Consider the following 26981-nt stretch of genomic DNA (forward strand, 5'->3'; position numbering starts at 1 on the left):
ACCACTTCTTAAATAAATTTAAAAAAATCAGTAAAAATATATTTTCCCCTTCTAACGCAGCTGTAATAAGTTTTCATTAAAAGAACTGTGTCTAGGTGTGGGACAGTCCCTCTGGTAAGACACAACACCTTATTTAACTGAAGTCCAAAGATTTAACTTCGGATTTCATGTGATTAATGTTCATAGCCAGGACTCACCAGCTCTTGAGGAGTAGAGGAGATCTTTCACTGTTTCTGCCGTCTTTCCTGGTGGCATGCTCCATCACCTAACAAAACTCCTTGAGGTTATAAAGTTTTTCCTAACATATAACCTAAATGCTCCCTGCTGTTTAGTCTGTCCCTGATGACTAATGAGAAGACCTGATATCTCCCCTTATTAAAACATCATTTCTTGCAGTTTCAGACATTTTCAGCAATTTTCACGTACTGAGCAGACTAATTTTTCCTAGACATTCCTTAGAAATTCTCTCAGACATCACCTTGCATTGCTAGTACCCAGCTGTGCATCTTTTCCCTTGGTTCCCGGTAAAAAGCCATCATTGAGCAATAAGAGCACGTTTCGATGCAAACCACTCGGGATATTTTGGCCTGTCCATGCTGTCCTTTTCAATATGCATTTTATTTACATTATCTATATGTATAGTAGCCATCCATGAAACAGAGTCAGATCCCTCACGGGAAGCCAGCAGCAGCACTTGTGCTTTTCATCTCCAAAGTCGGCTCTTTCTCCATTTCTTTCTTCTCACCACAGGCCGTACCGCTGCCCTGCAGCGGTGGGATGACACACACCGACTTCGACCGGTTCTGTTTCGCTTCCCGAACCTTTTCTGCATTCCTCACTGCAGGAAGAGAAAAATACCAACTTGTATGAGAAATGTTCTCCTTTGTGGGTCAACAGGAATGAAGAAATACCAAGAGCTACTGAGGTGGCTATTTGCTCACTGGGGATGAGCTATTCCACTGCAAGGATTACTTTTTAATTATAAAACAGAAGACAAAGATTAGTGTTTAGATGGGGGGGGGGGGGGAAGGGGGCAATTTAAACCTTATTTTGTAGTTTGAAATATGTTACATATCTGGATCAATATAATCATTCTTTTGTCAGTCCCCACCAGCAACCTTGCAGAACGACAATTCCTATCAGTCACTACCTCAAAATAGCTTTTCAAGGTGCAGGTGTCCTGCCAGAGCACCTAAAATTTCACATAGACAGATTAAGTGATTGTTTTTTGCCTAAATTCACGCACCCCCTTGCGGCACACAAGTAACAAGGAGGTCAAACACCTGGGCTGGGACACAGTTCTCACTGCTGTGGTTCCCAGCACCTCTGCCTGCCCCCGAGCAGGTGCCTGGAGCACCTTCACAGCCAGCTGTGCATCCCAGCGCACACTGAATCTTGTCTCAGGTAGGGCTGAGATGGAGCACTGGGTCTGAGAAGGCTCTCAGCTCTGCTTGCTCACTGATGATGCTCATGTAAGGAGCCCCACTTTATCCCCCAGGCTGGAGTGATGCCCTGCCACCCTGCCTGCAGCCACCAGCCTGCAACGTACAGTCCAGGTCTTCCTGCTGCTGCCTGCAGCGAGGTAGGGAGGGGACAGGAGGCTTTGCCTTGGCTGTATCCCAAATACCAGCCCTGCAACGGACACGCCATGGACCTCAGCACGTCCTCCCTGTCACCTGCTGGACGATCCCATGGGGATGGGGCAGGGTGAGCAGGGGAGGCAGGAAATCACCGCCAGCACCCACCAGCTCCCCAGCTTACCGGTGAAGGAGCGGCACAGCTTGGGCTGCGTGCTGGAGTCGCCCTGCGCTGAATAGGAGTCATCCTTCTGTGATTAAGGAAGAAAAGTACTTTAATGCATTTATGAAGATTGCTAGCAAGTCTGTTAATGACACTCCTGCTTCATAAACAAGCCATTTGCAATCCCCAAGGACTCTGTTTCCATTTGTTTTACTTTTGCCAAGAAAAACAAAAAGAACTATTGCTAAAAATAGACCAAATAGATGGCAGGAAATATTTACAGACACTGATTTGTTTCAAGTTGGTGGAAGAGGTCTGAGCTCTCCAGGATTGAATCAGCAGACAGGATGGGAAGGAGCAGCCCTGGGGCAGGGAGGATGGGGCCGGCGAGTGCAGGAGGCAAAGCACATCCCCAGGACATGGTTTCTCACCTTGGCTGCTCCCCACCTTGGCTGCAGGCCAAAGAGGCAGGTAATGAGCTTGCCCTAACGAGTTCCCTGTCCTTTCACTCCAGTGCTAATCTCCACCCTTCAGGAAAAAAAAAAATATAAATCAGGTAGCACAATTCTGCCTGAATTGTTCAGTGCTTCTGTAAACTGGGAATAAGTCTCTTACGCAGCTGTGATTTGGCATCTCGGTCCAGAAACCCAGACTGCCAAAATAACTCTGGACACCTCCCAGACTGGTTTTCTGTTTTGTTTCGGTTCATTCTCCTCCCTCCCCTAACGAGGACCGATGCCCTCCATCCCTTGTTCGCACTTTTTTGACCATTTTAATAACAATGCCTTCCCAGCTCCAGCAGCAGCGCCTGGTTCCCTGGAAAGCCATTCCCAGGGGCATTTAACGATTCTCAGAGCATGCTCCATGAAAGGGCTCCGACATAATTACCAAAGGCAGTATGTCATTTACGCACATGGCTTACAGGCAGCTCCAAATAAGCTCCTTCTGGGGGAGTGTACTCGTGTTTTGGCAGAAGAAAAGAGGACGAAGTTGCCTGGCTACAGGTGCAAGGATTTTCTGGGTGCTCAGTGGTAAATAAAAGCTATCCAGGGTCTCAGAAACCACCCTGCCAGCGTACTCTGCGTTGGATCCTTGCCTAAAATAAGGCAAGCCCAAAATCCAGACAGCGTTCCGAGCCAGCATGATGCACAGCTTCAGGAAGCAGCAGCCTTCGGAAGGAATTTTGTCCTTAGGCGGAGGAAGGCGAACTTTCTGCTGGAAATAGATAGTCTTGGAATTAATCCTCTGGGCTACGATTCAGATCTGAAGTCACCTCGTAGTCCTGCCAAGGGTTTTGTGCCTCGTGTAAATCATTTAACCTGCGCCGTTAGCTCGAGAGGGATGAAGGTTGTTCTTTTCTTACTTCTTTTCTCTACCTTCCCTGTTCACTCTGCAACCCCTCCTTGGCAGGGGATTCTAACGCAGCACTACTCTAAAAGCGAAGGCAGACACCTAAAGTGCAATAGACCCCCCAGGCACCCAAAGCACCCAGGTTAGAGAGAAGAGGTGATTTGCCCTAGCTGAAGCCAGGCGTTGGCCATGGACCAGTGCCTGTCCTGGTGAGGGCATTGGTTTCTCTGCACCAACTGAAGATTGTCCATCAGGTGAGATGAACCCCACTCTTGGCTCCTCCCCAACCTGGTGGTGCCACACACCTACAGAAAGATGTTCTTCCTTACATACCTTATTTTGTGGCAACTGATAGAGCGGGAAAAGACCAACCAGCACCTAATAAATTATGAGATGAATCTAACTGAGCTACAACAGCTTCATATTTTCATAGCAAAGGACTAACCAACTTCACTAAAAAAGAAAAATATATATATGCAGACAGACAGCGAGCAGAAAAAGCTGTGTTTCTACTGAACAAAAGGGATTTTTTAATTATTCACTCAGCTAATAACACCTAACTGATTGAATGTATTGGCAAAGATTTTTTCAAATAGACCGGCAATAGAAGATGTGAGGCATTTCACCAGCACCACAGGGTTTTCAGTGGCCCTTTGCTTGAAGTTTGTTTCGCAGTTCCTTGATTTCCAGTTGGGTTTGCAAACACAGTTGTAATGCTTCCATCTCGTGGTGAAACGCAGAATAGAAAAATGTGTGGCATGAGAGCATCTAGTTTTTTCTTGCTGACTCAAAACCTAGGCGGCCAAACCCTTCCCTTTGGGACTACAGAAGATGGAGTATCTGACAATTAGAAAAATCTCAAACACTAACTAGCTGTATTTTTCATTCATCTCTCTTTTAAACAGGAAAATGCCACTTGCTTGTCAACTTGGCATGAAACTAAATCTGAGTGGCTTAATTTATTCCCAGAAAGTTAAAATATTGAGCTGCTTTTAATGGGCTGAAATCTACTTTTTAGCACAGTGTTTCTTCTTTTTGCTGACAAATTCTGCAATCTGTCCTCCTACAGCGTGTAACAGCGTTCACCCACCCTCCCACCTCGTGTTAATATTCCAGGGCTCTTTTAGAACATTATATCATCACTTTTGGGTATTGTCTTATTTCTATCCACAGTAAAATGAGGCAGCTATTCTAGAACATCAGTAGATAAGCTGCTGATCACATAAAACATGCCTGACTTTTCCTTCTGGGTGCAGAGGGATACTTCTTGGACTTAGAATCACCTTTACAGACGTCACTGGAATCAACTCTCAGTATTTATATCTGCTTCACTTAGACTGGCACAAAGCAAAGGCAGCTGCTGTAGAGGTGTAATGAGCACCAACAAATTACTCCTGTGAGACAGCAGTATTCAGCATCAAATTGGCATTTTGCATAATCCATAGGAGCACTCGCCACCATCCATGAATCAGTATAGAGACAGAGCAAATTCGATTGCTTTTGCAATTCCTCTCAAAATATTCTGTCCTCTAAAAGGCCAGCCATAAGCATTCAATGTAAGAAGAGAATCGGTCTTCCCAAAGGTGCTGAATTTCCTACCAAATGCACCGCAGTACCTCGTGGGAGCAGCAGAGAAGAGGAAAGCAGGAGCGCAAGGGTTAACAATCAAATGTCCTTAAAGCATGTAACGTTGTGCTCAAAATCAGCCCTAGTTTGATGTTGTTCTTTTGAAGTTTAATTATACCAAATGTTCTACAGGAACATGCCATGTTCTTGCCTATCTATTTTGAATTGTAAGTACCAATCAGCATGTAAATGATCAAATTAAATCTTTTAAGTTGTTTGCAAGAGCTGGAACACCTTTCTGTGAATGGAGGGCTGAGAAGCAGCAGCATTTGGTGTGTTACTGCCGTTCTCGGTGAGCTCTTCAATGACTGGCATTTGAACAAAGAAATCAGAGTGGAAGAAAGCCTGCGGCAGTCCCAAGTCCTCGTGCTGTCGTGGAAAATTACTATCTAAATAAAGAAAGATAAAATATTTCTTTTTAAAAGGTCATTCTGTTTCTCCTTAGTGATGGAGCCTTGCTGCCCAGGTTATAGAGCACAGTTTGCACTTGGACAGTGCTCTAGCTCAAGCCATCAAAACCTAAGATTTGGAGAAGCAGGGGAAATTTAAGGAAGGCTCAGCAATTACTGCTGCTGACCTGGGGGTTTGAGAGCAAAATATGATGGGGGTTAACTGCTTTTCCGCTTGAGCAAGAGTTACAGAGGATGGGAGGAACTGAAAAGACCAAGCCCGCTCCTCGTGCACCATTCCTGGACCATTTCATCTTTCCACGGGGAAATGTTGGCTCAGCTTCTCTCCCTGATTTCCAAAGAAGTCAGAAAAAGTCTTCACCAGCCACAGACACTGTATTTACCTTGTTTCTCCTCTAATTCAGAACATGAACCAATATGGAGCTGTGCCAGCAGTAAATTTGGATTCAAAGTGGTTCTCCCAGGAATCTGGTATGCAACACTTCCCTCTGTTTTACTTTCTTCAAGTCTGCCCAGAACCATAGCTGCTTTTAAAAACAAAAAACTCACTTCCAGAATAAATAAGAAAGCTCACAATAATGCTTCTGTCCTTTCAAAAGAGTTGGGGGGGGGAAAAACACCAAATATTTTCAAATATTTACAGTCCATCTGGACCACTGACAATGGGTGAAGCAAATTCCCGCCTTTGAAGAAATCTCCCAGAAAACATGGGAAAAACTGACTTCTGAATCTACAGACTGAAGTCCAATTAATAACATTTGCTCGGTAAATAACCTTCCTAGCATGGATGGAAGGCTATGTTCACAAAGCACTGAATGGTGCTGCACCCAAGATGGCTCGTTTGTTTGTCAGGACTTGGGTTGATTTTTTTTTTCCTTTGTATTTCCTACTCACTGGAATGCAATTTAGGATTGAGAGACACTTTTTTCTTTTTTTTTTTTAAATTTAAGGCAGCAGGATTTGTCTTTAAAAGGAAACACCACTAGCAATAAACTGCACTGTTCCTAGTGCTTGTTACACCTGCACAGGGAAAGCAGCCTGTGTGAGGTCTCTGCAGGTCCAAGCCTTCCCCACTCCCTCTTACCTCTTTGCTGGAACTGGATGTGTTGCCTCCACTCACTTTCACCCGCAGGCTTTTGTGCCGGAGGATCAGGATCTCCTTGGCATGCTCCACAGGCTCCGTCTCTCCAGGAAGGGTGTGCCTGTTGTATGCTGGCCCCTGCATGTGGCACCACATAGACCGCTGTTGGAGGTGGGACCATCCATCCCTCTCTCCACAGCAGCATCCCTTCACTAGTGCCTGCATCTCCCAGGGTCCTTCGCTCCCCGTAACCATCCTGCCTAGTTATGGGGATAAACTGGTCAATGCAAGCATGAGAGGTGGGGATGGAGGGAAAAAGCCAAAGAAGGAAGATGGGACTCCAAACTCTGCTTCTTTATGCAAAATTGCCCAAGCAATCATGGCACGAGAAGACTGAGATGCGTCTCTATTGGTCCAGGTGACACACCAACCTAGTGCAGCTACTCTGTCCGAGATGTCTTCAGCCTCAGTGCCTTTGCCAGCCCTCCAATATTTTATATCAGCCCCATCTTCATACATAAATCACGCAATCAACAGGAACCACAAACCCTGCTCCAAAAGCCATAAACCAACCAAAGTTAAATCTCCTACTAACATCAGTGGGAGTTGGGATAATTCTGTCACTACAAGGGGTGAGGCTGGATTTAGGCAGGAGTAAGTGCCAACAGGAGGTATGCCTTCATCTTCATCCCATTCCCCATTTCTATAGGTTTGCTCCCAGCCTTATCTAGTTGCTTCTCTCAGCTCAGCAAAGAGACAGGAGGGGGTGGTTGATCCCTCTGTGCTGAGCTGCCCACATCAGCCGCATCCCCAAGGACTCAGTATTTCATGCATAATCCATAAAACAAAGGCTTAGGTGGATTTTAAGGATAAGGCTCCATGTATCACTATGTGAACAGCAATTACAACGCACAGTCCTAGGTGCTGTGTAAAACCTCAGACAGATTATTCATGAGTTTTTCTGTAAATAGCAAGTGTTTTCTATGCTATTTACCAGTTGTACCAGTTTCATGGCAAAACTGCCAAGCAGTTTTAAAACCTCTGCAGATTAGTTCTCACTCACAGCTCACTGACTGTGCTCTCTTCTATGGGAAAAATGCAATGAGAGGATAACCCCAGGAGTTGTTGCAACTGCTGGATCTGCTAACCTGATGCCTGAAGATCCATGTGCTCCTCCTTCTTCCTTTCTGGTTCTGAGTACTGATGCCTAAAATACTTCATGAAATTATAGGCTGACTGGGTGAACCTTTCAAAAGCTGTCATGCTGCAAACAGAAATGTGCCACTGACTTGGAAACTGGATCTGGCTTCACACAGCCAACTATTCTCTGCTCACAAAGAGACATCATCAGTAATTATGTAAATATTCATAACATCTGCTCAGGCTGTTAGGATAACTGAGATAACTTTTGTTATTGGACATCTAAAATACAGATCGAGGGAAGAGTTATACCGTTCTCCTTATTCGGTACAGGTTCCTTGCCAATATTTCCTGTATATTCTCCAGGACGTCCGGATTCAGAGTATCTTCCAATTTTTTGTCCATTATGACAGTCCTGTCGTTGTTGCTGCAAAGAAAAACAGAACACCTTAATTTGGAAGGTGCACAACAGCACAACCCGTGCATCCCCGAAGCCCAGTGTTCACAGCAGCCCCTTCGGAGCCCACCACCAGTGGACATGACCAACAGCTAATCCTTGCAGATGGAGCTCACTGCGGACAGGGACATTTGGTATTTGCATCAGAGCTGTGCCATCCATGTGCTCCCTGGTAGATAAAAGAGCTGCGGGGAGCTGTGGCAGAGCAGAACCATCTGTGAGAGATGAGATGGCCATTCTGACATGCAAATATTTGACCCTGCTGTCTCAGCCAATGCTAATTCTCGCTGTTGGTTCCTTCAGTACATGTTATAGTGCAAAGCCATCAAAAAATGGTGCAAGAGCCTCTTCCTCAGAGCACCATTTCTGTGTAACTCGGGAGGCGGGGGGGATACAGGTGAGCCTCCATGTACAAGATCAGAAACTGTGTTAATCAATGCCAGTAGATTGCTCATCCACCTGACCATTTTTAATACCCACCCACTAATTTTTAAATAGTGTTTACTTGCATTTGCCCAAGCTATGTTGGTCCTTCCCATGGGAGAGCCCAGCAGGGAAGAGCAGAGGAGGCAGAGAAGTTTGCAAAAGCTTTTCATAACTGTTCCCTCCGGTGGGAGGGTTGTGAGGAGTGACAGACAGGGGATGACTGCAGGGGAGCACTTACAGCAAGGACGGGTGAGACGGCGCATGACCCAGCTGCCCGGCTTCTGCCAGCTCGATGGCATGTTTCCTCTCCAGCTTTTCGTAGAGAAGCACAATACTTGATTTTGGCTGATCGTATTCTCGAAGCAGGATCTTCTGCAGGTATTTGCTATTGAAATATTCTAATCTGTTTGAGAACAAAAAAAGATGTTATTAGCCTCCTCCCATGACGCCCCAGCAGCTAAATGGACCTGAGCAAGCCAGCATAGTCCATACTGCCCCATATTCCATTACATTCCATTACCTTCTTTCCAGAAACCAATAGTCCTAGAGGCCAGTTCCGAATTATTTTTGCACTACAGTATATGAGCTAAGATATTAAAACTTTGCCAAATACCATAAAAACTCCCCAAAGGGACAGATTTATCATGAACTTTGCTATAAGTGCTGCAAGTACATGCAGTAGCCCCAAGGGATGCAACAGATTTAAACGCTTCCAGATTCCCTCTTGAGCCATTTCCTCTCACTTTCTGCCCAAACGCAGCACAACCTTTGGGAAAGACTTAGCCAGTATCAAATACTGGCACTCAAGTTTGGCTGTTGTTAGCTGCTCACAAACCTGCTCGCAGGGAGCCTGGACATTCCTCAGCAGCAACGATTCCCATACCCTCTAGTGGCACTTCCAAGCACTGGCATTCCTAAGAAAATCCCTGCCAGCTGCATCAATCAGACCTTACCATGAAGTTAGCTGCATCTGTGTCTGCACAGCCAAGGAATTAAATCTGGTAGACTGCTATTAGTATATTTTATGTTGTCTTTTTTTTAAAAAAGCAAACTCTCATGTGTAAAATCTATATAATTTTTCTTAATGAAAATTGATCACTTTGCTAGAGAAATCTGTAGATATCCTCTACAGATAGCCCCTCAAAGTGCTGCAGGCTCATATTTGTACTGTTAATTGTGCACACACTGGGTTGGGCTCCTCAGTCCCTGCATGGCCAGACAGACAGGAGGTCACAGGCAACGCCACTGCAGGCAGGGACAGGCTGAAGCCACACAAGCTGTGTGTTGTGCTGGCATGGCTCTCTCATTTCCATCAGATTTCTTTGGACAAGAAGGGACAAACACAATAGGAGAGGAGAAAGGAGTCTTTTTAGGGTGAAGTATAATAAGTGACCTGCAAGCAGGGAAGCACCCCGACGACCTGTTCTCACCTTGGACAAGGAAAAACTGCCCCTCTGTCACCTGGGTTGTGACACAAGGATGAACAAGGCTCAGCTGCCCACAGTGGAAACAGGGAATAGAAACCAGCCTCATTTTTTTCTACACGTGTACACAGTTGTATATTGTCAAATCCTTACTTGTCTTTCCAGTAATACTGTCCCCAGTGTCCAGATATATCTTCAATGCCAGCCAGCAAATGATCCAAGAACTAAACAGAAGAGAGGATTTTGCTATACACCGGTTGCATGTATTGCATACTTGATGAACTCAGACAGCAAATATCAAAAGCCAGCAGACAAAACAGGAGTTGCTTTTAGCTTGGTACACAGCGCTGGTAAACAAGAAGAGGGGATGCTGGGCTAATTTCCCACCCAGACATCCACGTGTAGCCCTCAGTTCTGGAGTACAGTAAATGGTTTGGCTGCTTGCTTTCAGGTCTGTGCGAGCAAAGAACAATCGCAGAGAGGCATGGATCTGCTCCTTATGGTATGTACAGGATGGCTGATGGCTTGCACATCCTGCATATTGGGCCTTGATAAGCAGGAAATGCTCATATTGAGGTTTTTGAGGACAATTTGTCTCAGGAGATCAGTATCTTCAGGATACAGATGTAGATAACATACAAATGACGCTTTGACTTGAATAAGAAATACTGCCTTCCCCCAGACACCCACACTAAATTAAATCATTGGCCATATCATGCCTTATATAAAAACATTATTATTGTTTAAAATTATATTAAAAATACCAGACAGGTTGATTTTTCCACCTAGAAGTTAAGTATCTCTAATTTCACAACTTGTTTTCCCTCCTACAGGCATCTCTAAATTGGGAGAGGGCTCTGCTCTACTGCGGGTCAATGCCCGTCCACACCCAGGTACTGATGTCCCTAGAGCTTCTTCCAGGTCTAATTTAAAAATAAAAAAATATTTTTTGTGGGGTCAGAGACAGAAAATCTTCAAAGCAGTTCACTCAGCCCTGCAGCATGGTACAGGTTAGAGTCCTCACAGAGTCCTAATAGCAGCCGTATGGTCTGAGGACCGACAAATCACACCTACACCCCCTCCCCGCCCTCCACTGACCATTGCTCTTGAGAGCAAGAATTTTACATTGGATGCAGATGCAAGTGCAAAGCCTCAGCTGGGCGTGCAGAATACCCTGCTTTCTCATGAAGTTGACCCGCTCTCTGAAGAAGTCCTCTATAACTAGAAAGGCCAACATTTGGATGACAAGAGCAAGGTGAACTTTCACTCTTTTACTCCTTCCAGAGAAGCAAAACAGATAGAGTTAGGTTCAAGTATAAACTTTCGGGTGAGTGATTATCTTTTTCTGTCATGTTTGTGCACCACTAATGCAACTCCAGCCTGACTGAGTAGGTGGCTGCTATTCCAATGCAAATAATAACCCATAGTTAGGAAGCTGCATAGGACTTCAAACCCAGAAAGGGACTGACCTTCAGAGGATTCGGGTAAAATTGCAGACCTGTAGAGTCCCTGGAGGCACACCACATTACAGAAGGACCATATTGCTATCAGCAAAGGATATTGGAAAGCTCTGGCCATGTGTTGATGGATGCATCACTTACCCGAATATGGATCTGCTCTCCCACTGTGGGAGCACTCTCTCTTTTCCTCTTGACAGCCAACAAGTCAACGAGAGGACGGATGGTCATTCCCTGCAGCATAACCACAAACACAAAAACCATCCTTTCTTCACATCAAGTGTTCTTAGTGTCAACAGGAGCTCACATACAGGCAGAGAGGAGAAATGCTCCACTCTCCATATCTGGCATCTCAAGACCACAAAAAGTCAACCAATAACTTCAGGGTCAAGCCTGTGGTTTGCTATTGCTTGTAGCCTAGCAGATGGAAAGGGGCTGGGAACGTTCTAAGTTCAAATGCCTGAAACTATGATAGTCCTTGAGACTTCACAGCACGCAGCCTCCACCAGCATTTTTCTGCTAACTTTTTGAGTATTTATGTGTCACAGATCATTACTCCAACGATCTCGGATGGCTAGCCAGTGGCAAAGTTTACTAATCAAAGTATCCACCTGGTGGGAAGGGTCAAGGGAAGAGTTTTAATGTCCTTTAAGCCTCATGAGAGAATTCCTAAAATGCTGCTGTGGTGTGTTTCTTAGTCTGGCTTCAGTATGAAATGACTTTTCTAGGACATGTTTACAGCAAAAATGATGGAGTAGTTGATGTTTATGACTTCTGAATGTCACAATTGCTGGCACGGAGGAGAGTTGAACACATTTTTAATTGCAGAAACAATTAATGTGTCATTTTAATAGCTAATAGCAATAAAAAATGCATAGCTATTCAGAGTAAATAAAATAAAACTCACAAATTTAGAAATAACAGATACTACAAAAAATAAGTAGAGACTATGTAATTTGCTCTCTTGCCTTCACTGGATAATCAGCTGCATTTGTTTTCATTTTAAAGTGACATTTTGGAGTTTTGTGACCAGGACTCCCAAATGTATAAACACCTGAATTCCTTTGGCCTTTCCTGACCTTGAGAGCATTATGAGAATCCCACTTGTCATTTTCAGGCCACATGTCATTTCACAACACACCTGTAGGTCCCCTGTGGTGCTCCTCCACCCAGCAGAAACAACTCATCTGAAGTGCATCACCTGATGCTGATGGCTCTATCACAGCTCACAAAGTTTTTCTACTCCTTGCAAACCAGTAGCTAGTGGGTCTGTGTAGGCGGCAAATGAAAGAAAACCCCAACTCTTCACCATTATATTTGCTAACAATTTCATGGAAGAGGTCAGAGGCCAATAGGCTGAGAGAGTGAACTTCAAATGGAGAACGTGGTATTTCTTTTCTAAACCGCACTGAAAGGCAGAACAATAAAGGCTTTTTGTGACATTCCAGACAAGCCCACAGCTCCTTGGAGGACTTTCTGGTCTGTGTGGCACATATCCAGGCCAGCTTGGAAGCACTGAGGACTTGACAATTGCTCAATCAACCTTCTCAAAATTATTAAGCAGGCTTGTTGTGGGAAGAGCCTTATGCAACTAAGGCCAAAATAGATGAGTTTCCTGGGTTGTGTAATGCACAGACCCGTGTACGGACAATCCCAATTGCTTACATGTTGGTCATTAGTCTGTGTAGCACAAAGCTTTTCAGACAGTGTGGTCAGGATTTTCAAGAAAACTAAAAGGATTTGTGCTCCAACAAGATGACTTGCTGGCCTTCTCCAGCTTGAAAGGGCCAAAATCATCTCTCCCCTAGTTTCTTTCCTATCTCAACACAGACACCTCTGCCAAGATTATATTGATATCACTGAGAATATAAAGAAAACATATTGCACAAAATAACAAAAATAAACAAAAAAGTCCACTAGCCACAGAAGTTGTTTTGTAGCCAATACTTCACTTGTCCTTTCCACCCAAAGTGACATGCACCCTGAAAGATGCTGGGATATTAAAGATATTCACTCTTCAATCCTGCATCCATCAATGTGGCTGGCAGCAGTGCCATGGACTTCAGAAGCTGTAGGACTCATTGGCATACCCAGGTTTCAGAAGGTTCATCTTAATACCTGCTTCTTTTATATTTACCTATGTTTTCTGTGCTGAGCTACAGCAATATCTTTCTGGTTCAGCTTTTAAGCAAGTTTACTTCCCAGCCCCACTGCCACCCCCCCCATTCTCGTGGTGGCCTCAGCTACACAATACTGCAGGTATCTGGAGCCTGAGCAAAGTCTGTCTTTATAGATGCTATGTTCCTGCTGAAAGGCTGAAGGTCAAGGGGTCACCCCGCTGACACATACCCACGGGGGACCCTGTTTAACTCTCACCCTTTAGCATAGAGATGACATCACCAGTTGAGCTTTGAGGTTACACAAAAGCCCTTTTCCTGGTCCTGGGAAGGATTTTCCGAAGCCTCAGCAGAATGGAGCTGCTGCCTTAGAACAACCTTTGTCTGAGACTCAAGAGCGTCTCTGCATGAGCGGACGTGCCTAGTGACCGTATCTTTTCAATTTCTGACCCACATTTGCATCTTAAAACTTGTCAACCTCCACCTAACTATGGTCCCCCCACCCCTGGCCCCTGCTCTCTCCTTTCAGTCTGAAATGTGTGCCTGGTCCAGCTGCCCTGCAGGACTCAGCTCCCAGCCCATCAGCATGTCAGACTTGACCACTTTTTCAGCTCATGGTGTGAATTAGGTGGATGTGGGGAAGTACAGTCAACCCCAATTCTCTGCATTGCCCAAGACCCACGCTTAAGGGGTTCAGGGAGGCCAAACGGAAGGAATTTGCTCTCATGGGGTGATGCTCAGCTGTGGGGCTGCTGTTGTCGTGACCCACCATCTCCCAAAGCCCCAGCAGCTGCTCTGCTCCTTCCATCCGAGGGCAGGAGGAGGGCAGCCCTGGGTCAGCAGCTCTGCATGAACCTCGTGCACTTAAGCAGAGGAGCTCCCAGGGAGCTTTTCTGCACAGCATTGTTCCCAGACGCCCACTCCACTTGCTTCAGGCCTATGGAGACACACTCTTAACTTTTTGTGACAGAGCACACCAGGTAGACATCAATCTTCCTCACTTCAGGACCACACGACCCCAATTTTTCCACCACATCCTCCTTCAAACATGACAGCCTTTGCCAGGTGAATGAAAAGGTGAAATCCCCAAAAGGAACCTCGCCCTTGCAGACTTGCTGCTGGGCAGAGAAGAGCAGGGAGACACATCCAAAATCCTCATCCCACAGAAGGCTGCAGAAATGCTGTTACCACTAGATGTCACAGCAATGCCGAGAGCGGCTGATCGTCCTGAGCAGGGCTTCACCCCGCCCTGAAGCACAGGAACTCCTTACAACTTCCTAAGGGAGAGAAAACCTTTCTCCACCGTACACCTGGAGGGGTATTAATTAAGAATCCGTGAAAAATAAAAGTATATTAGTAAGGAGAGCAATACCAGCACCAAGTTCTGCCCCTGCCCCAGCTACAGGCTCACCAGCCCGGGTCCTTGCCCACTATACAACTGCAGGCAGGGGGCAGATGTGACACCTCCCACGTGCTCCCCAAGAGCAGGCCAACCTGCAGGTGCCCCTTCAGCCTTTCTACAGAATTGGGCTTTGCAAAAACACCCACAGCAGAAATCAATCTTTAAAAAGAAGGAAAAAAAATAGTACATTTGTGCATCAAACAATAAACCCAATACCTCAGAGCAACCAGTGCTGTGAGGATCCACCTCCCTCTCCTACCATGGCAGTGGGGAGGTGACGTGTCCACGGCCACCCCGTGATGTGGGCAGGCTGCACACACTTGCAGAAGCTTTACCACTGGGTAGGAAACAACCCAAGAATCACTAGGGCAGAAAGAGAAAGCAAAAAGCAACAGGGCTTAGGGATCAGTTATAAAAGAAAAATTAGAGGCAAATAAATCAAAAGTCCTGTGACTTTTTTTAGTTGCTTCTGATTTTCCTTGCTTTTATCACAAGTAACATACACAATATTTTTTTTCCAGTGGAAGAGTTAATGACTGCAGCTGCTTTGCTGCATGAATGTGAAAATGTCTCAGACACCCATACAAAATATTTTGATAAAGAACTAATGACTGTTGTTGCTTTAGCTGTTGGATGCCCCAATAAAATGGAATTCATTGTCAGAAAATGTTAAGAAGCCACACCTTCAAAATTTGGTCCTTTAAATTGTCCTCCTTGTGAACTACCAAAACTGAGACAACCAAATCATAAACCTCTTTTTAAATTCTTGCTGTCCATGTTCAGAGGGTTTGGAGTATCCCCAGTATCCTCCTGATCCTTTGGGATCAAGAAAACCAAACTTCGTTACTGCATGGCTCAGGCAGCATTTCATTTCATGACAAGGCCTACAATAATAAGTGGTTCTTACCTTGCTCAAACAGCAAATTATTTGTAGACTTTGATTCAGGTTGGTTTTGCTCTCACAAGAAACGTGTATAAGCACTGCTTTAGAGAGGAAAACTATGCCAGTATCATTCTTCCCAATTTTCACCACAGCTACCCCAATAAGGATGGACCAGATCAAAGATGGGACAAGTTATCATTAAAAATGCTACAGCACATGTTGTAAATCAACAACTGCTAGTGAACCTCATGGACGTGTGACACATTCTCACACCTTCTGCCTCTTTCGATAATAATTTTAAATTTTTAAATGCCTAATGGCTTGACGGAGGGAAACTTTTAATGACTGGTAAATCATTGTGTTCATCCAATGTTTTAGTACTTGTTATTTGTCTGAGGAAAAAATCATGCTCATTCTTTACATCTGCTGGTGACATCGAGATTGTTTTTACCTGTATGAACACGGTGAAGAGGATGACAACAGTTGTTGCTGCAATGAAAAGCTTCTTTCTGTGAAAGTCAGGAAGCAGGAAAACCAAAGAGAAACAAATGGCTCCTCGGAGACCCCCGTATGCTATAATGAATTGGTCTTTGCTGGTGATGGTGTTCACATGAAATCTGTTCACAAAGAAAGTCAGCACAAGAACCCCTGAAAAGCAGGAAAGAAGATGGGAGTAGGTCAAACAAAAAGAGCAATCAGATAAAACTCACAATCTTATTTTACAGTAAAACATTACTGAACTCGTAAACACCAATCAAGAGGAACTGGCCAGGGCCCAAGGTTGTGTATTCCCGATACGCCATTTTTCTTCCAGCCTGATGTAACAGGTGTGCATTAGATTCGGCCAGAAAAAAATTAATCCCCAACACATTTCTGATTTGGGAGATTACAAATGCCATTGACCCGCCACAGTTTTGGGGACTTGATACAACTATCCAATTTTAGATAACTCATCTTGTAGCAAATCTTCTTGGTTTTTAACTCAGCCTTGTGCATATCACAGTCCAGCTGGGAAACCAAAGGTCGCTGAACTCTGCAGGGAAATTTCAGTGCCATCCCACTCCCATGACTGCGGATCCCCAGAACATACCAATTACCTGGTGACTTGGTGTTAAGCATCAGCTAAATCATAGAATCATAGAATCATAGGGTTGGAAGGGACCTCTGGAGATCATCTAGTCCAACCCCCCTGCCAGAGCAGGGTCACCTAGAGCAGGTTACACAGGAACACGTCGAGGTGGGTTTTGAATGTCTCCAGAGTTGGAGACTCCACCACCTCTCTGGGCAGCCTGTTCCAGTGCTCAGCCACCCTCAGGGTAAAGAAGTTCCTCCTGAATACTGAACAAACAGTAATTACTGGCAACACATGATGTATTAGCACATTCATTTTGATGTTAGTTAATTAAAGTTTTGAGTGCTATTCTATGGTCATGTGCCATCTGAAACTTTACTTGTATCATGATATAGAGCCAGATGCCGAGAACTGAATTGAAATATTAATTGATTTTGCTAATTGGTGATAACAAATGATTGAATTGCTTGAATTATAAATGCTCTCAAGGCAAACCATCAGCAACAATTTAGCCACAAGTTACCTTCCAATTTCCAAAAGTTTCAAAGCAGTAGCTTGGATAAGTAGCTATATCCTGCCTGTGTTAATGTTGTTTCTTCACAAATCTTTCACTCAAAGATTTATACTGTATGAATTTAAGGCAGCAATTGATGTAATTTATAGTCATTTGCAAATACATACACAGATGCAGAAAAGTACAAAGAGTCAGGCCTTAAATCAGTAAGCTATGATCTTGATACCAACAGATATGATAAACATCTTATTTTCTGAAGATTAATGGCCATTTTGAGAACTGATGACACAGACTGTCACTGGCTTTTGCTAGGAATTAGATGGATCCACATCACTATTGCTTTTCTAAGAGGTGCTTGTAAAAGAAAAAAAATTCAAAAATAGTGCACTTGTAATGTACATCATTATCAGATGTACATTATCAGACATCTTCCCACACACGTACAACTAAAAATATCCGAAGTTTGATTGCATATCAGACTGGTTTGAAGAAAATAAAAAAGCTGGGATGTTCAAGAACAGGGAACTCCATTAACTGAACCTTACAACACCTTCCCCGTCTCTGGAGCTCCGTGGAGTTAGTGCCTTCAGTTTCAAGGTTCTTTGTAACGTAAAAATAAATAAATAAATAAATAAATAAATAAATAAATAAAAGGGATACCTCAGATCACATCTGCAGCTACTGTAAAGCCCAGGCAGTGCCAATGATTTAAAGGAACAAAGTTTACTTGAGCCCTTTGCTTAATTTAATCCTTCCTCTTAAATTACTATTAGAATTCCTTAAACTAATTGAAGGCCATTTTGCCCCAACAGATGACAATCAATCACTTTGAGCAGAATATATTTTCTTCTGGAGATATACCTTGAGAAAGAGCAGAAGGAAATCTCCCTACTGCTTGGGTAACAGTAGAGTACTAGTGCTGTCATGCAATAAATATATTTTGCTTTTTCAATTCTCTCTCTCATATCAAAGTAATTCCAGTCCCCAGGCTTCAGCAGAATCATTTCTCATTTAAGAGCACTGGGAAGGTCCAATAAAGGCCTAGAACAGAGCTTGCACACTAATGCCAGCACTGTCAGCCCAAAAGTCCCCAGTTCCTGCAAGGAAACTCCGTGGGCGCCTCCCATTTCTGCATCAGTGCCTTGAGCATGTCCAGAGCTGCTGGACGGGTCTGAGCAGGTCCGGGGCTAATCTCCACCACCGCCTCCGCAGCAGGGGTTCCCCAGCCCAGCTTCGTGCACCACCCTGCCCAGCTCACGTCCTCCCAGCACACCTACGGCTCTCCGGCAAGGTGCTGCAGAAAAGGGACACCCTATTCAGCATCAGATGTGTGAGATGATTTTCTGGTTTGCATGTTCTCATTTAATTCAAGGGGGATTTTGAATGGAAAGAGGGGTTTCTTTCCTGGCTGCAGTGCTGAGCCCTTCTTTAATAACATGCTGCATAATATGAGAATGCAATCAGAAGAGCTGTGTTTAGAGAGACAGAGGATTTTTGGTGTGCAATGAAGAATTTTTGAACTAAAAAAAGTCAAACTCACTCAGAGCTTCTTTTCATTTGAGCAAATGATTTATGAGAAAACCACTTAATTGTAATAAAACATAGGAAACATTAGGAAATTGCAGTAAAATGCAAGGCTTGCTATTGAGCAAGTGATGGAGAAGGAGGGAAGCATCGGCTGGGGTGTCCCACTTCAGTCCTGGCATTCGCATCTGGGATAATCACATACAGTGCGAGCAGGAAAGGATGATGGTGCGGGCAGAAGCATTCTCCCATTTAATGGAATCACATTTTTCACTCCCATAAATAATAATACATATAAAAAAATAAAATCTATAATTTCACCATACCTAGTGCTCTCCAAACGAGACAGAAAATGACAGTGAAGCAAATGTATGGCCAGTTCCACTCATGATTTTCTCCAATGGTGGAAACTCCAAGAAAGATGAAGATGAGGGTGTCACTCACACTGCTCCACATCTTCATGAAGTATTTGACTGTGGTGTGAGACTTCAGAGAGATGTTGGCCTCCACGTAACGTTTCATGCCCATGGCACAAGCGATGATACTGAGAAAATGAAACAACAAATTTTTCTACTTAAGCACACAAAATTGACACATTGTCATTTATAAAAAATAAACATCAAGTCTTAGATGTTTGCAAACATCTCACTGGGTAGTGATTCACTTCCTGAATCAGTCCAATAACATCGGTAGGACAAACAGGACAATAAGATACTATATAGGTTGACCAGACTGACTGAATCTGTTTTTTTAACAGATTAACAACTCACCATCTATTGCACTTATCATAGACACACAGCAATACCTACAATTAACTACACCCAACTCTTCCCGTCACAATACACTGTTTTCAGTTCTTTAACTTTGCCAAACTCTAACCGTCTTGGCTGAAGAATTTCATGCTTAGGAGCCCACATTACCTATTTTGCCTGAATGAGAAAAAGACATTTGAGGGAACGGGAGACTTGTTTCTCAGCATGAGAAATGTGTAAATAGGACTCCTGTGAGTTTGTCTGATATCTGGTTACTACAGCAGATTCCTGTAGGACTCAGAATTGGTGCAGTTTAAGAGCAGCCCGAATGCTGTACTCCTTCATCCAAGGGACCAAAGCTAATCTAAGTTGGAGAAACTCAAGCATACGATGTACCTCACACTGTATATTTCTAAGCCTGACTGGACTTGCACTGTATATTATTTGGGCACAGCTAGGAAGCCATTGACTCCGTGCAACCAAGAGACAATAAAATGCTGAAGCACACTCACAAGGCTGCACGAAGAGCCAAGAAATGCTGTTGCTATAGTCGGAACATCTGACCTCAGGTACTGCATATCCAAGGGCACTTCAGAAGTGTGCAGCACCAATTAAAATTTCTGCCTTGCAGTTTTTCATGGATAACTGGTTCTTCAAGTTACAGGGTACATATGGTTAGCCTAATTCATCAGCTTTTCAAATCAACACACTTTCAGGCCAGCAATCTTAGAAGGTCAAAACAATTGAGTGCTCAAAGATTCGAAGCTCCATTTTTTATAATTTAACCTGCACAGAAGCATTTTATTCTAAATATTGTACCAGCAATAACAAAACGGCTTTACGTTTCTGAGATCTGATTTCCATTGGTGTCTGGTAAGGCCAGCCACATGGAGTTTTATTGCATTAAAAATTCCTTTCACAGGGGACATCATGGTGACTCTCTTTACATTATATCACATGCAGACAAGCCCACAGAGAAGTAGATCCTCAGCTTGCAGAAGTGTGCCTGGGTCTGGCAGACTGACTTTAAACACCAGCTGTGACCAGGACAGGTAAGTGACCCATATATATGCAAACAGGTGTTAAGATAGTTGGTGGCCTCCACAGCACATTATCCATAAAGCATCCTCTCAGCTAAGAATTATTCAGAAAACAGCCATGCAAGTACTGCTTTGCAGTGAAAACATCACATTTAACCCCAGAATTTCACAAAGGAGATTCTTTGCATTATTTGGGCATTGATGGAAAAAAACAGGGTTGCCACCTGGCACCAACAAACAGGACAGTTTGCAAATGGGTGGAGCTGACTGTGCTGTGGTTGAGGTTTTACAACCTGTGTGAAACCAACGACAACAATTTTCTCCTCCACAGCTATTTATTTATTTCAGGAAGACACTGTGGGCCACTGCATTGCTGCTCCTAATCTGCGCTGCTGCTAACAAAAGCAGACTAAGGATCACTTTCCTTCTGGCTCATCAGTGAATCATCACTGACCTTCACTGCCATAACTCAGCCTCTATTGTTGGACCAAGACCAAGGAAAGGACAACAACTATATTCATTTCTGCTCTACTTAAAGCACTACGAAAATCAGCAATGTTATTATGGGAAAATACTTATCAGATATTTGGCTGGAACAACAAATAACAAATTAGAAGAAAAAAATTTTTTTCAAATGAAGATGTACTTTCACCCACTGTGAGCTACTGATTACCGGAATTTGCATTCAAACAAAAAAAACCCAACTCATACACATACGCTTCTATTTCTTTAATTTAAAAATAGTTTTTACTGGGTTTCCTCTTTGCCATGAAAATAAAACATACTTTTTTTGAAGGAGAAAGAAACAATTGGGTTTGTCTGAAATTAAAACAGGTCTTCAGGGAGAGGACTTGTAGTAAAAGTACAGGATACGAAAGGTCACACTCAGAAAAGCCACGATACTCTCACTGGGGAAAGAGATCCCGTTTTATCCAGCAGCATGAGACCAATTCAAATCCCTTTTTTCATCTAGTGCTGTTTGAGTTCACACCTTTCATCTCCTAAGGAAATGTACCAATACTTTAAAATATTCTGAAATAACTCTTTTTTGATTTATCCTTTTTAGATTGACCCACTTTGCATAAAGCATTGAGCCAGAAAAAGTAACAGGGACTGCATCACAGGCTAAAAAGAAAATAATAAATTCTTCTGCTTCTGTATCTGCCTTAATAAATAGTGGATAAAATAGTTCCAGCTAGGAATTAAGAAATCAAACAAGTATTTATGGGCAAGTGACTTACAGAGCCATGGTCTGGGAATACTTCTTGGGAAAAAGATATGGGTTCACATCAGATTCACAAGGAATAAACCTGACCTGTTCCGTCAACTTCAAAGACGGGCACTGCCACCAGGGCAAGGGTAAAAAAAAAAAGAAAAAAAGAAACTGAAACTAAAAAGCATTTGTAGAACTGGTTAGCAGATTGGGTTGCATTCACAGATTACTTTTTTTTTGGACTATGTAGAATTGACTGTTTTGGCAATCAAGTTATTTTTCAAAGAAACAAACTGCCAAGATCTGCTTCTTATAATACAGTATTCCCTGATCACAAACGAATGAATTGTGTGAAATCAAGATATATAAAAGAGGCATTTATAATTTGGCAATTATAAGACCAGCAGTGCAGGAATCAGCTGCCTTTGCAATTGTTTTGCTTTAGAAACAATGCATTATTCAAAAGAATAGAAAATGGGTTCCATAATGGGTACAGCAGATTGTGATTGATAGAAGGAGACACCATTAGGATTGAACGTTTTCTGCTCCATGATGATTATGCAGCATATTTGTTTCACTGTTCTGTCTTACACTCCTATAAATAGGCTTTCTCTTAACCTATTCCCAAAGCTAGGATTGTTTTCAGAATGCTAGAATGTTGCTCCTATTAACCATTCAAGGAAACAAAATCTGCAAGATATAGGAATGGTTTCTATCCAAAAAGTACCACTAGTTTTAAAATAGATCTCCCTGATACTCCTGTTTCTAGCTGGTACCTGACTTAACTTTTTTAGTTTCTTTTTATCTTCATTATTATCAGATTTACAGTTGTTTACACTGTAGCTATCAATGCAGGAGAAGTGCACTTTATAGTCTTCAGGGAAATATGAAAGTTGGTTGTGATCCTCGGCACCAGCTGACTGAGTTTAGGCAGGAAAACCAAATGCAACAGATACCAGCCCACAGAAACCAGAAAGACTGACTCACTCTGTTTTTCATCTGTCTCTGCTTTGACTATTAGGATTATTATATCTACTTTTTTCTCAGCACCTGCTCTGCAAGTGAAAAGCATGAGATAAGCCAAAGCTCAGTTACCTGTTTAAAACTGAAGGATCTGGCCCAAAATTATTATTTTATTGAAACACCTACCCAGTAGAAAGAAAAAAAAATTAACTGTATTATCTATAAATTACAGTTTGTGAAATGCTGAATTTACAGAAGCAAATTGTTTTGCTTCACTGATCCAAAAAGTTGCATTGAAATACATGAGGTAGTATCTGATACAGCGTGGGACTCAGCTGTAGGACACCAGCAGTCCTTGTTTGCCCCACGTTGCTGTAACCTGGTTGTACAAAAGCTTCAGAGTAAAGTGCTCTAAAGCGTTTTTTAGATTGAAGACTGTATAGGACTGACTGTGCTGTAGTAAACTGCAAGCAGTTTGGGTTTAGTACGTTTGAAACCTTGTTCTCTGACAACTTTGGCTGAAATTGGTCAGCAGGTTTCAAACATTACTGGAGATAGAGATGATAGATGACACCCTCACACTCAGGAGACCAGAAAAACTCATGAGCTGTGTCTGAACTTCTTCTGGCAGTAAGTCTGAATCTCCAAAGATTTCCATCAGAGCCCACAACTCCCCAACAGTAGGAATATTTCCAGGCTTCAGCTCTGTAGGGGATACACAATGCCTGCCCCATCACTCACTTTGCTCTGTCACCATAAGGTCTGCCTCAGCACGCCTCTGGGTCCATCACCCAAAGGTAGCTGGTAGGCAGGGCAGCAGATCAGGACGAGGGTGCTAGAAGAGATGTCTGTAAACTCAGACCAAACCTTTATGAGGATTTGATTAAATATTCCTTACAGCTCTTCAAATCATAGAATCATTTAGGTTGGAAAAGACCCTTGGGATCATCGAGTCCAACCATCAACTCCACTCTACAAAGTTCTCCCTTACACCATATCACTGAACACCACATCTAAGTGTTAGTTTTGACTGGGCCATGCATGGAAAATAACAAAATATGCCAAGAAGGTCCCTTCTGGCTCTGCCAAACCCACTAAACATCTCACTGCTTGAACATTCAGGGTTTCCAAACAAGAAACATGGAGCTCGATAAATATTCCTCAATCACCTGCACAAACCAATCAGCTGTCTGAAGCCTGCCCTGCAGTAGTCATCTGGATTGCTCGTGACTTGCAGCTATTACCATTGATGTGTAATTGTGTAATGTGTGAAATGGGGTTACAACTCTCAGCTCTTCCACAGGCTTTTATATACATTGTTGCCATACCCAGATTTCCAACTACGCAAATTTATGTTAAAACTTTTTATGATACTTCTCAGTAAATATAGCCAAAAAGCTTTCCTGGACAGATCAGATGCTGGAATATACTTACGCCACAATCCCCGAAAGGTGAAACATTTCAGCGGTGAGGTACGAAAGATAGCTGTACAGGAAGACAAAGAGCGGTTCAATGACACGGATATCCTTGGTGAATCGCGTGGTAAAGGCGGCGGTCATCCCAAAAGTTAGACCTACGAAAACTCCTCCTAGCCCAACCACAAAGAATTTTCCAACTCCAGCAAAAATATCCATGGTTTTGATGGTTGGCATTTCACAGAAAGATCGAAATAGCTTGTAGAGCACCTGGATGAAAAATTAAAGAGGAAAAACACCCATTAACAAGATATTCATCAGACATGGCCATATGTAGCAATGACATTAAAATACATTGCTGGGATTTCTGCCAGTGCAGGGTCAGCATCCTTCTCTGGAGGTCAGGCTCCTACCAGGGGAGCGCTGTGGCACTCACATGCATTTCTGTCTCCAGACATACAATAGAAGAGATGTTCACCTGAAAGCTTCTGAGGGCCTCAGGTCAGAGAAGAGGACCAGGAGTCCTGTGCTAGAAGAGGCTGTTGATGCCTTTTTCCTCTGCAGGGAAACTCTCAGCACCAGAGCATCCTTCCTCTGAACATTAAAAACTCAAAATAAAGGCTAGTCCTTACCACCGTCACTGCATCATTCAGGAGCGATTCACCGAAGACCAAAATGTGTAGCTTTTCATTGACGTGTATCTCTTCAAAGACTGCCAGCACTGCCACGGGATCCACAGCGGCGATCAGGCTGCCAAACAGTAGGTTGTGGAGCAACGACACGTCCTGCAGGCGAAAGGCTTTCACCTGGCAGATCCCATACAGGGAAAAGCCGATCCCAAACACATTCCATATTGTCCCCACAACTGCGTAGAGGAGGATAGTGCCGATGTTCTCAAAAAAGGGACGGCTGGGCATGAAGTACCCTGCATCAAGGACAATGGGTGGCAGCAGGTAGAGGAAAAAGATGTCACTGTCCATAACAGGTGGTGACTTGTCGTTCAAGCCGTAGATGATTCCCCCCATGATGAGTCCTACAAATATCAATAAACAGCTTTCGGGAACAACAGAAGGCAGCTTGTTATATAGATGAAACCCTGTAACAGGATAAATAGAAAAAAAAAGTATTACCTCATCAGCCCAAACTGGCTGAAGAGCACCAACCAGGTCCTTGTTAGGGCGAGGAAGCTCCCCCTGCTCAGTCCTTCAGCAGGCTTTGGAGTAGTAGTAATAAATGCACACAATGAAGATGAAGTTGCTCAATCAGAAATTGGCTAGAAAATCTGAAAGATTACTGGAAATACCAAACTTTCTAATATTACTGTTGGTTCTACTGCTTGTTGAGACTGCTTTTCATCATAGCATAAGGTTAAAGATACATTTTTAGGTAATACAAAAATAGAAAAACTAAATAATCTGCATAAATAAAAAAGCATTTAGATGTAATGCAGTGAACAGGCCATCTTCAACACTAATGTAAATAGCAATTGCTAATTTTAAAAACAATACAGATTCTATGCATCAAAAAAAATGTCAGAAAGTATTGTCATTAATTATAAATGGTGCCACTTTTAATATTATTTAATAATTAACAACTAAAGCTAAAGGCAACATTGAAAAAAGTTCAATCAAGCCAGCCTTGTGCAATGCCCAACGTTAGAAATGCTGACAACCACCACAAGTACTCAAGGTAAGTTATTAAAAGAAAGAAATTGAAACAGACCCAACTGGAATAGGAATAATAAGAAAAAAAAAAATCTGTGATCATTATTATTTCTTCATGCATGTTAATAGAGTTGAGATCTCATCATATAATATGCAGAATAGCCAAACGAAAAGACCATTTCCATCTGAAAGAAATTCTGATCTAAATGAATCTCAGAGACTTCTCCCTTCTGAGGAAAAAAATAAAAGAGAAAATGCTATAAAATAACTTTTATTGCAGTAATTTAACAGAAGTGATCACAATTCCTGGAGAATAAAAACAAAAGAATATATAATTTCCACTTTTCTATGCCCAGTTTTGCAGGGGAAAAAAAAAAGATAGGTCCAAGTTATACAAAATGTAATTTCTTAGGCGTCATTACACAGATAATCTCCTTGAATGCAGAGAGATTTTATTTTAGGCTGTATAACACCCCACACATGGACTGAATTATTCCTTGTAGCTGGCCAGATGCAGCACCCTTTTTTAAGTCCAAGGAGTCTTCATTTTAAGATAAAGATGTCAGTGGACAACCTGCACGTAGTTTAGCTGGCAAGCTAATCAAGATGAATACACACCTTGGTGTATACTGCAGTTAAATAAAATTCCTGGAAACCCCGGCAGTTTTCCTACTAATAGCAACACCATGCACAGGTGTAAACTTCTAGATGGAAAACCATAATTTCCAAACTAAAATGCAACTGGGTAGTTATTTTCCGTACGTGCAGTATGTCTGGCACACAATACGTGCATCCTTAGGACTTGGCATCTTATCTCAGGCTCCAAGATTGGAAAAGAGGTGAAGCAAAGGCCACCCCTCTCCACACCATCACCAAGACGACTCCCATCCTTCCTCACCCTCTCAAGATGCCTTACCTATTTTGGCCAAGGATGCAAGCATGATCCAGAGTGTGATTTCAAAGGGGACTTGAACGTGCTGATAATCCGGAGAGAAAAACGCGTGCTCTGAGGATTCGTTGCCCTGGGCTTCCTCAGCAGCCCAGCTGATGTTCTCCGGGATCACGTCCCCCAGCAGCGGCATCACTGGGGAGCCCTGCAGGGCTCTCACCCTGGTGGCTTGGAGGATGGAGGAGAGCAAGGACCCAGCTAGGACAGCAGCTGCAGCTTTGGATCCTGGCTTCTGCCCCTCCATTTGCCCTGGAAGCCGTCTGCCACGGGGATTTGGTTGCTCCCACTCTCACTGCTGAAGGCGAGTGGTTGGTAGCACTGCTGGAGACAGCGGAGCTCAGCTCACCCTCATTGCTGCAAAG

At 43.3% G+C, this 26981-nt stretch overlaps 1 protein-coding gene across 1 annotated transcript; it reads right to left on the reverse strand.

The window, feature by feature from the left end:
* On the reverse strand, positions 1–26863 carry LOC128914678 (sodium/hydrogen exchanger 2-like). Its single transcript, XM_054214063.1, has 12 exons — positions 26587–26863; positions 24639–25102; positions 24026–24276; positions 18950–19167; positions 15965–16161; positions 11256–11345; positions 9808–9878; positions 8469–8633; positions 7660–7774; positions 6211–6345; positions 1762–1828; positions 1–838 (listed from the first exon to the last, which is right to left on the reverse strand). The coding sequence occupies exons 1-12, from the start codon at positions 26861–26863 to the stop codon at positions 672–674; spliced, it is 2217 nt and encodes a 738-aa protein (XP_054070038.1). The 3' UTR covers positions 1–671.
* Positions 26864–26981: the final 118 nt, after the last annotated feature.

This window comes from Rissa tridactyla, chromosome 9 (genome assembly GCF_028500815.1).
Source record: "Rissa tridactyla isolate bRisTri1 chromosome 9, bRisTri1.patW.cur.20221130, whole genome shotgun sequence".
Taxonomy (NCBI): domain Eukaryota; kingdom Metazoa; phylum Chordata; class Aves; order Charadriiformes; family Laridae; genus Rissa; species Rissa tridactyla.